This window comes from Spea bombifrons, chromosome 9, assembly GCF_027358695.1.
Source record: "Spea bombifrons isolate aSpeBom1 chromosome 9, aSpeBom1.2.pri, whole genome shotgun sequence".
Classification (NCBI taxonomy): Eukaryota; Metazoa; Chordata; class Amphibia; order Anura; family Pelobatidae; genus Spea; species Spea bombifrons.
The window spans coordinates 13242263-13256880 of NC_071095.1; the positions used below are offsets into that span (position 1 = coordinate 13242263).

General features: G+C 53.9%; 1 protein-coding gene across 6 annotated transcripts in view; it reads right to left on the reverse strand.

Annotated features, from left to right (window-relative positions):
• The window catches only part of NRXN3 (neurexin 3), a 110000-nt gene that overhangs the window by 26369 nt on the left and 69013 nt on the right, over positions 1-14618 (reverse strand). For 4 of the 6 annotated variants that reach the window (XM_053474686.1, XM_053474685.1, XM_053474687.1 and 1 more), the window contains exon 15: positions 172-353. In XM_053474686.1, coding sequence (XP_053330661.1) covers positions 172-353 — 182 coding nt within the window. Of the gene's footprint in view, positions 1-171; positions 354-6423; positions 6854-14618 lie in introns of those variants that run through there. The other 2 variants (XM_053474689.1, XM_053474690.1) reach the window with 2 other exon arrangements.

The window sequence follows — 14618 nt, forward strand, 5'->3', positions numbered from 1 at the left end:
AGCTGTGGGGAGGGAGATCGGGGAACAGCCCGGTCTGTGACCTGTGTGGCGAGAAGCCTCTCCGGTCTCTGCGTCGTTCCGCGATCCTACCGAGTGTTTCACGGCATGGCCGGAGAGAACTATCACCCCTTAGTACATTCCACCCTCTCGCAATGATAAGTGTCCACTTACTATGTGCAGCTGCAGGAAGTCCATGAGACCCGGGGTACTGTCGATCCGCACCAGAATGCCGTCCTTCACCGTGGTGCTGAATCCCACCGCCAAGCGGTCTGCCCGGGTGCTGGGTCTGTCATTGTGCGGCCAGGTGTACAGGATCAGGCCTCCGCTCTTCCCAAAAATGTAAGTGGCACCGGCTGTAAAATAAAGAGGGGCTGATCACACACCGGCTGCTGGCGCTCCTCGTATCATCACCATACACACCGACAGCTCGTCGGCAGCCGGGACAGGCACTCCCACGTGCCGTACACTCCCGGGAGTGCATGGTTTCATTCTGTTACAGTGGCCCCTGTCCAAGGTGCTGAAATACATCCCCAGACACAGAGCTTTCTTTTAATTGCCTGATTCTGCTTAATGCAAGGTGGGGCGGAAATAGAGTGAGAGAGCGTTAACCCTGTATTTCCCAGAAGAGACTTACAATAGAGGATAATGGCTTCTTCTGCAGAACAGGCTCAGCTGGCCCTGCATGATGTATAGTTAATGCTTTTCTTGATTGAACTAAACATTCTGCAGGGCCGGCTCAATAACTGAACTATACATTGGATACGAGCAGGTTGAAATGTGTTACTTGCAGACTCTCTGTTTAGTGAATAAACCCTTCAGCTAACGCTCCTTATTCTCAGCCTAAGCAGCATTCTCCAGTCCGCTGGGGCCGGATAATTTCCCGTTATTGTGCAGTCGCACTCCAATTACACGAGAAACGGGAGCCCATCGCACACATAACAGCTGTATGTAGAATTACACGCCAGATACAAGCGGCTAGAAATAAGATGAAAGCCGGGAAGGGAGAACCCTCTGAAAGGCGGACATTCTAATGAAACGCACATTCCATACTGCTGAGCGCGTCGGGCACGATCACTTCACTGTCCTTAGGGTTACAGGATATTTCCCAGTAATGGGTTAATCCTGGCCACGGCGACCCGTCACTGCACGGTGCGGAGAGGACAGCCATTCCAATGAAACTTGTTAAATAATTATTGTAAACCTCCTGTAATCTACCGAGCTCCCTAACCATACGCAGCACCGTCAGGCTTATCAGCCGCACACCTCAAAGGGAGGGCCTGTCTGAAGTTAATTAATCAGTGATTCTCATACTAGCACGAGAGACAACGAGACAGATAGAGGGGAGAGAGAATAAGTGAGGTGAGGAGGGAGAGGTTAGAGAGAGAAGAATCAGAAAGAGAGAGGGGGGACTGAGAAGGGGAGAGAGGGGGGACTGAGAAGGGGAGAGAGGGGGGACTGAGAAAGGGAGAGAGGGGCTGAGAGAATAGCAGAAAACTGAGATAAGGGACAGAAGGGGGACTGAGAAAGGGAGAGAGGGGGGACTGAGAAAAGGAGAGAGGGGGGACTGAGAAAAGGAGAGAGGGGGGACTGAGAAGGGGAGAGAGGGGCTGAGAGAATAGCAGAAAACTGAGATAAGGGACAGAAGGGGGACTGAGAAAGAGAGAGAGGCAAGTGAGATAAGGGAGAGCGATCGGCAGCAGCAGGGGGTTTGCAAGGAACCGGTCCATGGACCAGGACAGATGGGGATTTCCACCCCATGATACCCTTCAGGGCAGGAAAAAAAATCAGAGCAACCGAGAGTCTGGGAATTTCTAAAATACGAGCGCGAGAGGAAGGAACGAGAGGCGCAGACGCCAGAGACAGGGCTGTGCACGCTTCAAAGGGCTGGTCTGAGGCCCACAGAGATGTGACGGACGCTTACACAATGTCACTTTGTTACCAACTCACTTTGCCTGCGAACGCGATGAGAGAGGACACGGCGTAGCTTCTGATTAGGAGCAGCGGGGCTGAAGGGGGCTCACACTGGAGAGAACGCGGCCCACAGCGGGGGCAGCGATGCAGGCTACCGTGCAGATCATTGCAGGGGTTTTGAGGGACGCATCCTGCAGATTATCGCAGAGAGTCTGACAGAGACTCAAACCCCACGTTACCTCTCTACGGCTTTGTACAAACGTAAGAAGCGATGTCTCCTTGGATGGAATCTACTGGATCATGACACAAAGTTTACAGCAGATCGCATTCAAGTTAAATGACCAGCAAGCGATGGTCCCTGCATTAGAAACAAGCGGCCCGTGCTAGTCTCCTGGAAAGTGATGATTCCCAGGATAGTCGAGGGGATCACACGTCTTCCATCTGAGACCACCAAGGATCCTGCCTCCCTCCAGAACCCTCAGCTCGTCGCTGGAAGGATGTCCCGACGTATCCCAGCAGCTCCATGCCAGGGAATCTCTTTTCTAAAACGACCACAGCGCCGACAGCCCAAACGCGCACATCACTAACTCATCGCATGTGCCACGCCGTAGTGACATGGACACAGCAGTGCAGTATGGATACAGAAACGGTTAACTCTGGATCCACTGAGCCATTCATACAAAATATCAACGAGATTCTGATTTCCCGGTGACTGGTTAAATGATTCGGGATCCCCAAGGTGTGAAGCGAGTTATTTACAGAGTGAAGGTGTGAAGCGCGTTATTTACAGAGTGAAGGTGTGAAGCGCGCTAAACTGCGCAGCTACACAACACAGCAGGCACCCGCGGTAACAACTACAGTATCCTTATTATTACACTAAATGGCCAAAAGTTCTCCTGGAACATAAAATATAAGCAGGCAGATTGGGTGTCCGGTTAACCTGCCGTTAGGGTTCCCTGCATACATGCAGATTGGTGTTTATTTACGGTATTCAGCCGCCGCGGCACAAACCGGAGAGCAACCGATTCCCCGGCAGGGAATTTTACGGTAAGCATGTTGGACAGGGCATCATTTACCCAAAGTTCTGGATTTTGGTGCTTTTGGATTATGAGCGGCCCTCATGGACTTCCGCATTGTCTGCGTTTATCTTGCTGACGCTATTTATGCCCCATTTGTCCTGCAGCCATCCTCCGGCCCGCGTCGTTACTCATCTTACGCTCCTTTGCCGATTAGAAGCTCTTGCGTGCCTCCTTCCCTCTAGGATAATGAGCCGGGGCCCACCAGCCTCCTCCTATTCAGCCTCACCGCCTTTGGATTTTCCCCACTATCTCCCGGCCGTGTCACCATAGCGACCAGAGACCACCCGAGAAGATAAATAACCCTTAAAGTTTCCGTTCAAAGCAATTTCCAGCTGTTCCAAACTTTCCCATTTATCTCTTCAGAGCCTCAATTAGAGCAATTTCTTCTTTTGGCCTGATTTCCATCCCCTCCCACCAAAGAAACGCTCTGGGCTCACCTGACGGAAGCCACTCTTGCTTCATTAGATGCTGACAGATTCGCCACGCCGCAAATTACCTCTAATCATCACCTTCTCTGGGAATCATCTCCCCGCTCTGTCAAAGCCGTCGGCTCGGAGTTATCTGACCGTCAAAGACCACGTTTACTGGCAGGTGTTGGGAGCTCGTCGAGGATATGAGTTTCAAGCTTTTTAATTGTTCCTCGGTTTTGGAAATGAGGATCCTGCGTAGTTTGTGACAAAAAAACTTAATACCTTAAAGCATTCTACTGACTCTGTAGTAGCGGCGTTACGGACTCTGCTGGCGCTATATATATAGATATATATAGATATATATATGTGTGTGTGTGTGTAATGGACCCTGGAGACTCGTATGCTTGTTTACACCCCAGGACAGTGTTCCCGGCGAATGCCTCGGGATACGGGCTGCTAAATCCACAAATTACCCCAAACTTTTCATCTAAATGTTACAAAAGGACGCACCGTTCAGTTTGGTGGAGTAGAATTATTTAACGTGCGGGGGGTTCATGGCGGTCTTCATGCCTACAGGCACCAGGGCATTTATCCAGTGTATGCGGCGTACCTGGTGATCGGCGACCGGCGCGTCTGCCACAAAAGAACGGATTCTAGAAAAGCATCCAAATATCGTGTGCTGGTATAATGGTCCCGCGACGACTCCTGCTCCCCCTAACCTACGCACAGTACCCCCCGCGTCTCGGAGCAGGTCACCAGGGGCCGGTAATACATCGCCCCTGACATATTAACCAGAGCCCGTTCGATTAAATAAACGCGGGGCACAAAGCCGCCCCGGGAGGACGAGCAGCTTGTTTTATCAGCTGTTTGGACTGTGGCCGGAATGAGAGATCAATAACAATCCCCATAAAGCGGCCGCCTCGCTCTGCGCGTAATATATGGCTGTAATCCGGCACCATCAGCCTTCCCTGACCCCGCGGGTGCTTTATGTTAAAGCTTTGATACAGACACCCGGGAAGGCTTCGTATGTCTGCATCCAACACAGGAGGGCTCGTGGCACATCAGGGGGCAATTCTCTAAAGGGCATCTAAACTCATAATTTAATCACTACAACGGATCCGGGGGGGCAGAGAGCGCCACGCTGCCCCTTCACTCTGTTTAAAGGGACGCTTACCGCACTTTTACTCACTAACCCCCCCCCCAAGATTCATTTAACAGCTTGAAGGAACGGCAGATGATGTAAAAGAAATCCTATGAACATGCGAAGGGTCACAATTCACAAGCCTCAGCGGGGTAAAATGAATTCTCTCACACTGGGGTAGGTGCAGATTGGGCAATAGCTGCCATGACCCCTCTATCAATCCTAAAGGCAGGTGCTTAACCCCGTCCCCACCAAATATGCCAATGCCCTACCTAACCCACCCCCACCTCATCCCTCGTACTCCGACCCCATCCCATCTAGCGGGCGGAATTTGTGAAAAACCCATAGATAGCGTGGAAAATAAACTATTTCTAGGAAATCACCCCATAATTTGTGTCGGCGCCGAGCCATTAGCAGCTGTGCAGCTCATTGATATTCATAGGTTTGGAAATGGGGGACAAGAAAATGCCTCTAATGTCCCCGTCACCGAAAGGCATTAAAGATTCCCTGAAAGAGACAAAATGTGAGCTCCCACCCCGCAAAGAGACAGCCTCCGGAGACCCACAAAGATATGAGACAGAGCGCCCCACTATACAGAACATATCCGTTACTCTCTCTGCTTACGCCCAACCTGGGCATGACAGGCTTCATGGGGGCAATCGCCTGCGCTGCGTGACGCCGGCAGCAACAACGGTAAAAACCCATATCGATCGCTACCTCGACTCCAGAAAGGGTTAACTCAACTTAAACTACTATTGTCTGTCAGTGGGAATCACAGAAATGCTCCAGTTCTAAATTCCCCCAACCCGCAGCTAATCATCTGAGAGCCGAGCGATCCCGGGTATTAGTAATAACGCAGAGCGCTGCGCAGTGGGGTGCGTTCTGCACCAGCGATTCGCGCCGATCCAGCTGCGATTCAGTCCTGTCCCAGAGCTCTACCTACATGTTAGAAGCCCACCGAGGGCGAGGAAATGGGGGCAAATACTGAGAGAGAAATGGAGGTTAGAGAGCGAGGAGAGAGATTGGGGTAAAATAGGAGAAAGGGAGGAAAGGACAAGGGGTGGTTAGAGAGGGCAGAAAGATAATATGGGCAAGAGATCAAAATTTGGGTTGAAAACTCCCAAAAAGAAGAGGAAGCAGAAAGTGAAATAAATGTAGCAAGAGAGAATGGAAAATTGGGGTGGGGAGCATGAAAAAGTCTGCGGGGGCTATACGGACAAAACAGGTAGGGTGAGGGATACCTGGGGGTAAGGAACACAGAGGCAGGGGTATCTACATCAAGACAACATGTGGGGGGGGCTGCAACTGCTAAATTTATACGAAATCCTAATGTTACGTACCCCGTGCCTTACAATTTCTGGATGCCGAGCACCCGACGTGTCCATTATTTGCATCCTAAATACCCTTACATTTTATAAAAAAATAAAATAAGATGGGGTGCTGGGGCAATTTAGTCTGATATTGTGGTCTGGCTTCGCTATCACTGTCATAGGAAGCGCGGAGATACCCTCCATGGGAGCCAGTAAACAGATGCCGTGGACTGGGGGGGTCAGTATGCAAGTTCACCGGGGGTAAGTCGTCCCTCATAGAGAAATACAGACTTTATAAACCAAGTGCACCCCAGAACAGCCCTGCTCAGCCCTTTACATCACCTGCCCCCGTATTCTACCACTTTAGTATGGGGTATGTGACACACTACAGTTTTCCGGGGGCTACATTTAGGGCATGCAATACTCAGTAAAGTATCCCGGGGAGGTATAGATGGGGCACCCTGGGATGGGGTGAAGCTGGGGTAAGTGCATTAAACACAGCATGTGCGGTAACATTTGTGGCCCACAATTCCATCCCTACCCTGTTACCCCCTCAGCTCCCCATTACCCACCGTGTCCACCCCGCAGGGAGGCAGGGGAGCGGTAGATAGAGAGCGGAGTCCCAGCCAGCACATACCCCCACAGCACGGAGCAGAGCCAGGGCACAACGCCCCCCAGGGGCATGGTATCAGCGCAGCACGATCTGTGCCCAGAGCCAGGGACTCATACTGCCCCATGCAGGGGTGTCAGGGCAGGAGTCCGAAGGCAAGATTCATGCTCGACAGGTGGAGGGTCCGGGCATCTAGTCCAACTGCCCTGTAGGCACACAGCTAGGGTTATCTGTGCAAGTTGCAGTCTAAGTCTGCCCTGCGATATTTAGGGCAGTTGAAGCCTTTTCTTCCTTTCCAGGTGCCCGTGGTATCAGTCCTGGGCTCTCGGGGCAGTTGCAGCCTCCACTCCCTGCCAGGTGTCCGTAGTATCAATCCTGGGGTATCTGGGGCAGTTGCAGCCTCCTCTCCCTGCCAGGTGCTTGGGGTATCTGGGGCAGTTGCAGCCTCCTCTCCCTGCCAGGTGCACTCGCAATCTGTGCTGCTCAGGTACGATCAGACTGTCCGAGCGCATGGTGGGCGTGTATATGCAAATACTAGCTATAAAGATTGCCAATCAGGACACTTTGGTTGCTGTGCACTGCATTCAGCCTGCGGCACATCGCTTGTAACCCCGCCCCCAATGTTAACTCTTACTACTCGAAGATTACAAAGACTCCAGGGTTCAGAGAGGGCTGGCTGCTGCATTAGGACTCCGGGGAGGTGGCAGGCTGTATTGGGACGCCGGGGAGGTGGCAGGCTGTATTGGGACAGCGGGGAGCTGGCAGGCTGTATTGGGACGCCGGGGAGGCGGCAGGCTGTATTGGGACGCCGGGGAGGCGGCAGTCTGTATTGGGACGCCGGGGAGCTGGCAGTCTGTATTGGGACGCCGGGGAGACGGCAGTCTGTATTGGGACGCCGGGGAGGCGGCAGTCTGTATTAGGATGCCGGGTAGACGGCAGGCTGTATTGGGACGCCGGGGAGCTGGCAGGCTGTATTGGGACGGCGGGGAGCTGGCAGTCTGTATTGGGACGCCGGGGAGCTGGCAGGCTGTATTGGGACGCCGGGGAGCTGGCAGTCTTGTATTGGGACGCCGGGTAGACGGCAGTCTGTATTGGGACGCCGGGGAGGCGGCAGTCTGTATTGGGACGCCGGGGAGGCGGCAGTCTGTATTGGGACGCCGGGGAGCTGGCAGGCTGTATTGGGACGCCGGGGAGGCGGCAGTCTGTATTGGGACGCCGGGGAGCTGGCAGGCTGTATTGGGACGCCGGGGAGCTGGCAGGCTGTATTGGGACGCCGGGGAGGCGGCAGTCTGTATTGGGACGCCGGGGAGGCGGCAGTCTGTATTGGGACGCCGGGGAGGCGGCAGGCTGTATCAGGACTCTGGAAGGTGATATATCTCTGTTTATTAAATAGCAGCAGTCGTTTCTGAGCTGCCAAATCTCACCTGGTTGTAAGCTCTTATGGTCAGGAGGCTAAAACGCATTATATTATACACACATTATTGTTATTTTGATGCCTGCACACCTGGGGTATTGGGGCACTTTGCTCATCCCAGGGGCATTTGTCTCATTACGGTTTCATACTATTATTTTCCTAACTGTTGTGCCACAAAATATACATCATCATCATCATCATCATCATCAAAAAACAAAGAGTTAAATGGAAGCCGTGCGCTCCACAAACAGCCGTGTTAATTACAATCAGTAAATTCTGACCCCGCGCCGCCAGGACCAACGACTCCGCCGCGGAGAGCTTTGTCTATAAAATAAGATGCAGAGCCACGTAACCTCATAGGAGATAAACCAGCAATACCGTTATCCCCCCCGCTCCCCGTACCGCTACGCCCCCGCTCCCCGTACCGCTACGCCCCCGCTCCCCATACCGTTATACCCCCCGCTCCCCGTACCGATACGCCCCCGCTCCCCGTACCGTTATACCCCCTGCTCCCCGTACCGCTACGCCCCCACTCCCCATACCGTTATACCCCCCGCTCCCCGTACCGATATGCCCCCGCTCCCCATACCGTCATGCCCCCCTCCCCGTACCGCTACGCCCCCCATACAGTTATACCCCCCTCCCCGTACCGCTACTCCCCCGCTCCCCGTACCCCTACTCCCCCGCTCCCCGTACCCCTACTCCCCCGCTCCCCGTACCGCTACGCCCCCGCTCCCCGTACCATTATACTCCCCGTACCGCTACGCCCCCGCTCCCCATACCGTTATACCCCCCGCTCCCCGTACCGATACGCCCCCGCGCCCCATACCGTCATGCCCCCCTCCCCGTACCGCTACGCCCCCACTCCCCATACCATTATACCCCCCGCTCCCCGTACCGATACGCCCCCGCTCCCCATACCGTCATGCCCCCCTCGCCGTACCGTCATGCCCCCCTCCCCGTACCGCTATGCCCCCGCTCCCCATACTGTCATGCCCCCCTCCCCGTACCGCTACGCCCCCGCTCCCCGTACCGCTACGCCCCCGCTCCCCGTACCGTTATGCCCCCCTCCCCGTACCGCTATGCCCCCCTCCCCGTACCGCTATGCCCCCCCTCCCCGTACCGCTATGCCCCCCTCCCCGTACCGCTATGCCCCCCCCCTCCCCGTACCGCTACGCCCCCACTCCCCGTACCGTTATGCCCCCCCTCCCCGTACCGCTACGCCCCCGCTCCCCGTACCATTACAGCCCCTCTGCTGGACGTGCCTCGCTGAGCACCCCCACCCCTGGGACCCACTAGTGCTGCCGTACCGCGTACTGGAAGCTCCGCCGGTGGATACCGGGAGACGGCGCTCTCTTTATCACATGATTATCACTTGTCTTGCACGCACAGGGTATCATTTGGTAAATTTACAGCAGACCCCAGAAATGACCTTCTCATTACCCCTGCATCCCCCGTGCTCTCCCACCACTTCCCTATTATATATTACTCAAGGTGGGGTAATTACTCGGCGGCCGTGTTTACACAGAGCTACAGAAAGCTGAGGTTTCAGGTTTATAAATAAATGTCATTTTCACAGTTTCCAGCATTTTTCCCACTTTTTGACACTTTGTGTGAAATTCTCCGCCAACCGGGAGGGCCGAGCTCCAGACACCGGGACAGGAGGAATCTGCCACATGGTGGCACAGTGTGTGGGGAGACGCAGATTCGCTGCCCCGTGGGGGTGCGTGACACAGACGGAGGTGGGTGAGTGGAAGAGCGGAGGCTGCAGCTTCACAGAACCCGTAACTGGCAAGTTAATGAAGAAAAGGTAATTAACCGACCCGGAGCAGTCCTTTCCAGTTTGTTTGCTGTTGGGGGGTATGAGGAACAAGCGGGGCCCAAATAGATTGTTCTGCTGTCATTAGTGGCCCCGCTGGTCTTAGCCATGGCATTAAATAAAGACAGTCGGGGGTATATTACCCCACCCTGCCACCCCCCGGGTATGCGGAAGCTGCTCCCCCATAACCTGAGCGCGCGCCCACATGGGGAGGTATTATTCAGCTGATGGCAGAGCGGGGCAGAAACCTTATCTGCAGGCACGTGGCGGCGCTGGCCCAGCCTGTGGCAATCTGCCCGCGCAGGGAGGTGAGCGGGGGCTATTGATCGGTGTAAATCTTATGGGAGACGCACAGCGTTTAACCTCTGACTTGCCAGAGCCGCTGCGCAGGTTCATTTAGCGAGTGAAATCACTAAAGCAGGAACAGAGCCGGGGCTGAGGCCAGAAACATAATCCCTCTGTGCCACGCGCTTGGGTAAAAGTGGCAGGTTCAGTGTGGTAATAACCAGCTGCCTCCTTTCAAGAGAATCGCATGGCCGGCTATGAGAAGACACAGAGCTGGCCACCCTGCCCAAAACCAGCGTTACGCCGAGCCCCAAACCCTCTGGGGCGGCCTGTTGCCGTCTGGAGCTGCCGTGTTAATTTCTGTCCTTCCTGGCGGATAAAAGTCTTTCCACGTCAACCGCTGACCGCATTACTCCGTCCTGAAAAACGGAAGCGCTGAACCTCAGCTCATTAAACCAGAAGGACTCCGCCGTGCTGAAGGACACTTTCTGCGCATGAGAAACGTACGGCCACAAGAAATGAATGGCTTTAGCGGCTTCCAAAACCGCCAGTTCCTGGACAGGTCTGAAGGACGTCTAGCCCTGGGCCCACCGCCACAAGGTGTCCGTCACACAACGCAACTGCTCCCATCACCACAATCCACCGCCAGGAAAGCGGGCTCCCGTACAAAACGGGGTGTAAAAAGGCACGGGGTTCCCCAATCTATTCTTAACGGACACCGCTTCCCACGGGGGTCCGGACAGGGCAACTGCATGAAAGGGTCACTCGTCTGTCATTGGTGAGCAGGGCAGTTACCGGGGCAGTTAAGGAAATCTGTAAGACACCCGGCAGTGCCAGACTCCAGTAAATCCGTCAATATCTAGACGCGACAGACCAGATCTGGGGCAGATGAGGGGCCCTGAATCAGAGTTCCTAACAATTTTGCCCCAAGCTTGGGCTCCAAGGGGGTTTGAGTGGTACTGGGGGGGGGTGAAACAGGTCCGTGTGACCTCTGCCACATAACAAACAGGGTTTCCTTCCACATGGGACAGGGACGAGGAAAAACACCCTGAGGGCCCCAGACGTAAAACTGGACTGTATCTACGCACCATGCGCGGAGCACACAGCGGCCACGCGGTACGTATACAGCAGGCGGTCGGCACACAGATCCTGGCCTAGGGGGCCATTGGCTCATTTTTTCTGAACCCCAAATAAAGAGAAGAGTTGGCGGCTCGCGGGACTGGCCACGTGTCCCAAAGGGATGGAGAAAATGGTTTCCAATCCACTCCCTGAACCAGATCCGCTTCACCGCTCTCAAAAAGGACCCTCCGCCATCTGCATTTGGGAGAGAAGAAAAGCCTTTCGTTCCTCTACAGAAAATATCATTTCAAATTTCAATTCAACTGAAGAGATTATCACTCTAGAGCAGGCTTTGCGGACTGGAATAGGCCTCTTTCATAGCCATGGCAACTGCCGCCGATTGTCATGGCTACCCCGGTGTTACATGTAATTCCCAGTGTGTGAAGTAAACTGATAAAAAACACAATCGATACCCGAATAACCACAAACATCACATTCCAGCCGCGACGCGATACGGAGAGAGAGAGCGGAGGGGAGATAAGGAGAGACAATTTACTTAACTTCTTAAAATTAACCCCAAAGCCCAGGATGACGCAGACGCCTGCTTCCCGAGGATCATCGCCAAACCCCCAATAAAACTCATTAAGTACCCCAAATGCTTATACAGCGGCTCCAGTGCAGTTTGAGAGGGATTTGTAGATGAAAGCTCCCCATCTCTAATTCTGCAAGGTCTGACGACCCACAACGTGGCCTGAGGACCCACAACTGAGCCAATCAGAAGCTGCCCTGAAATCTCATGCGCGGGATGCGAGTGGAAGCACGGCGCGATCTCCATACACGCTGGTTTAATGGGATTCACCCATCGTGTTTGGGGAGGCCGCCGCTGCCTCCATAAACCCCCCGATGGGCGCTTTGCATGTTTCGGGGGGTAGTGTGGCATGGAGGGGGGGCTGTCGTTAAGGCTTCCCGCGTGGCGCTGATTCCGCGGTTACCGAGACCTCGTTTCTCTGCCCTGACTATCAAATCACTTCAGGCAGAAAAACACATTGAAAGAGGCAGCTAATCGCATGTAAATGCATTTTCTCTTAAAACGTGACAATTTCGCTAGAAATCATCTTTTCCGACCGATTCACCCCCCCACCCCCGACTCTTAAACATCCGGATGAGCTTTTATATGCAAATTCAGCCAATCTCACACAAAGAGCGGCGCGGCAGTTTACAAGTTTTGTATTTTTTAAGTGGAACGACCTACGGAAAACAATTCAGAAACTGAAAAAATATCAAAAAATGTCATATTCCTCCTCAAAATGCAGCAACAGGCGCTTGGGAGGAAACAATAGACGTTACGCTTCAGGGGAGCTGATATTCTCTCACCAGAGGAACCAGTAACCTCTCCACTCGCTATGGAGAGCCCTACTCACCGGAGGGAGGTCTCGTAATACAGAGCCCTACTCACCGGAGGGAGGTCTCATAATACAGAGCCCTACTCACCGGAGGGAGGTCTCATAATACAGAGCCCTACTCACCGAAGGGAGCCCTACTCACCGGGGGAGACCTCATAATACAGAGCCCTACTCAGCGGAGGGAGGTCTCATAATACAGAGCCCGCTCCCTGTAGGGAGATCTCATTACACTCAGTATTTTCAAGCACTAGTCCAACCTGTTACTGAAAATCAATCTGCCCCAGGGTGAGGGGATGTAGATTAAAGATACCCTGTTTCCATGTGAAGAAGGGGGCAGTTTGTGAGGAAATCCCTCACTCACATTGCGTGTAATGCAGACATCAGACACGGAGCGAGAATCACAAAGCAGAGCGCAGCGGAACCGACACGCAACCGACACGCAACCACCAGCAGGCAAACGTGGGGTAATTACCGTGCAGAGGGGGCCCTCCCCCACCCGGCCCGCTTGGACCCGTTATGAACTCTCCTGGATTCTTAATTAAATGTAGAATTAGCCGAGGTGTCGGACCGCCGCGCGCGCCCTCTGAATATTGTAAGTGAATTATGTTTGTTTGCGCAGCTCGTTACCGCGAACCACGATAAGCTTTTTAATTACAAAATTAGCCGAATCAATTGCTCCCGGTTAATGAACCAAGTGCCACGTTTCTGTATTATGCCGTTTAACCCTTTGACGCTAAATACGCTCATACTGGACCGGGGCTGTTCAGGATAGGGGCAATTGCACCAGCGGCTCGTCATAGGACACCACGAAGCAGATGACGCTCTCTATATAAGCTCCGGCGTCCCATACACAACGATAATACCTGCGCAACTCCGCTGTACCACGGCACGAGATGGACCGTATCGGAATTAAAGGCCACGAAAAGCCAGCAGCCTTTTTTACCCTGTCAGAGGGTCATTCTCCGCGCGGGCTTCATGAAGCCACTAATGGTTTGTGATCGAAGCTGAGAATCTACGGCTGTACAGACTTTCCGCGGTTCCGGCACGAGACGGACCGCATCGCACCTCTCTCCTACTTCACCTGAAAGAGACAGAGCGCGGCACGGACTCTCTAATCACCCAAAAGCTTCTCTGCTCAGGTCGGCACCCAATTCCAGCCATGATGGGTCGTTCTGGCTGCCCCTGTGCGGCTCGCTGTGTATTAAAGAGCCTCAGAGAGCGAGCGAGAGGCACCGCAGCGAAGATTAAAGGCCGGACGCCTCCAGGGACTCCGGCCGCACCAACAGCTAACAGCTCTCCGACTCACACCAATGCTGCTCGTACTGTCATGTTTGGCAAATACAGGGTTAATGTCGCCAATCCCAGTGCCCTCCCAGTAACAGCAGCTTCCTCACAAAGGGTTAACAGATATTCCATTGAATAACCTTGAGTGGCGCGGAGTCTCCAGGCTATCGAGCCAATTAATTTTCTGGCTATCTCCACGTGGTGCGTTTGTTCGGGGGCCGATGCCTGCTGGGGGGGGCAGGTACAATTCTTGCAGGCAAGGCTTTTCACCGAAGAATGTTGCCAGCAGATAAAGGACCCTCTAACCCGTGCGGTCAATACAGACCATGCTAAATACCCCTGCCCTGGGGCATCTAACCTGTTGCTTCTCCATTCTGTGTAGCGTTACAGGACGATACGAGAATGTCCGTGTATTGAATGTCCGTGTATCGAATGTCCGTGTATCGAGTGGAAGTTTTGTACGTTCAGTCTTTTTGCTGCCGTCCAAATAAAGCCTGTTTGCCCCAAGGCTCAGGTCCCAGACTGTGGCCCCGTTTGCAGCGGCTATAGCCCGATCTCCCCAGGTAGGGGTCAGGTGGGAGCCGGGGGGGGGGGGGTTCACCTAAGGGACGTCTTCACATTATTCTCTGACATACTTAGGAACGACACAAACTCCTAGTGCTTGCAGTGAACGAGTGCCGACAGTCGCCTGTCACATCCGTCAGGCGCCCAGACAGTCACGCGCCCCAGAATGAAACCAACCGCCGAGCGCAAGCCTTCTACCCGGCAGAGACGGCCCTCGTTACATCAATATCATCTCCCAACATCGGGGGCCCGTTACGGCTGTTTGCGGTGCCCCCAGCGGGCTTGTCACTGGGGGGCGAGACAGTCTCAATTGCAGGCGAAGAATTTGG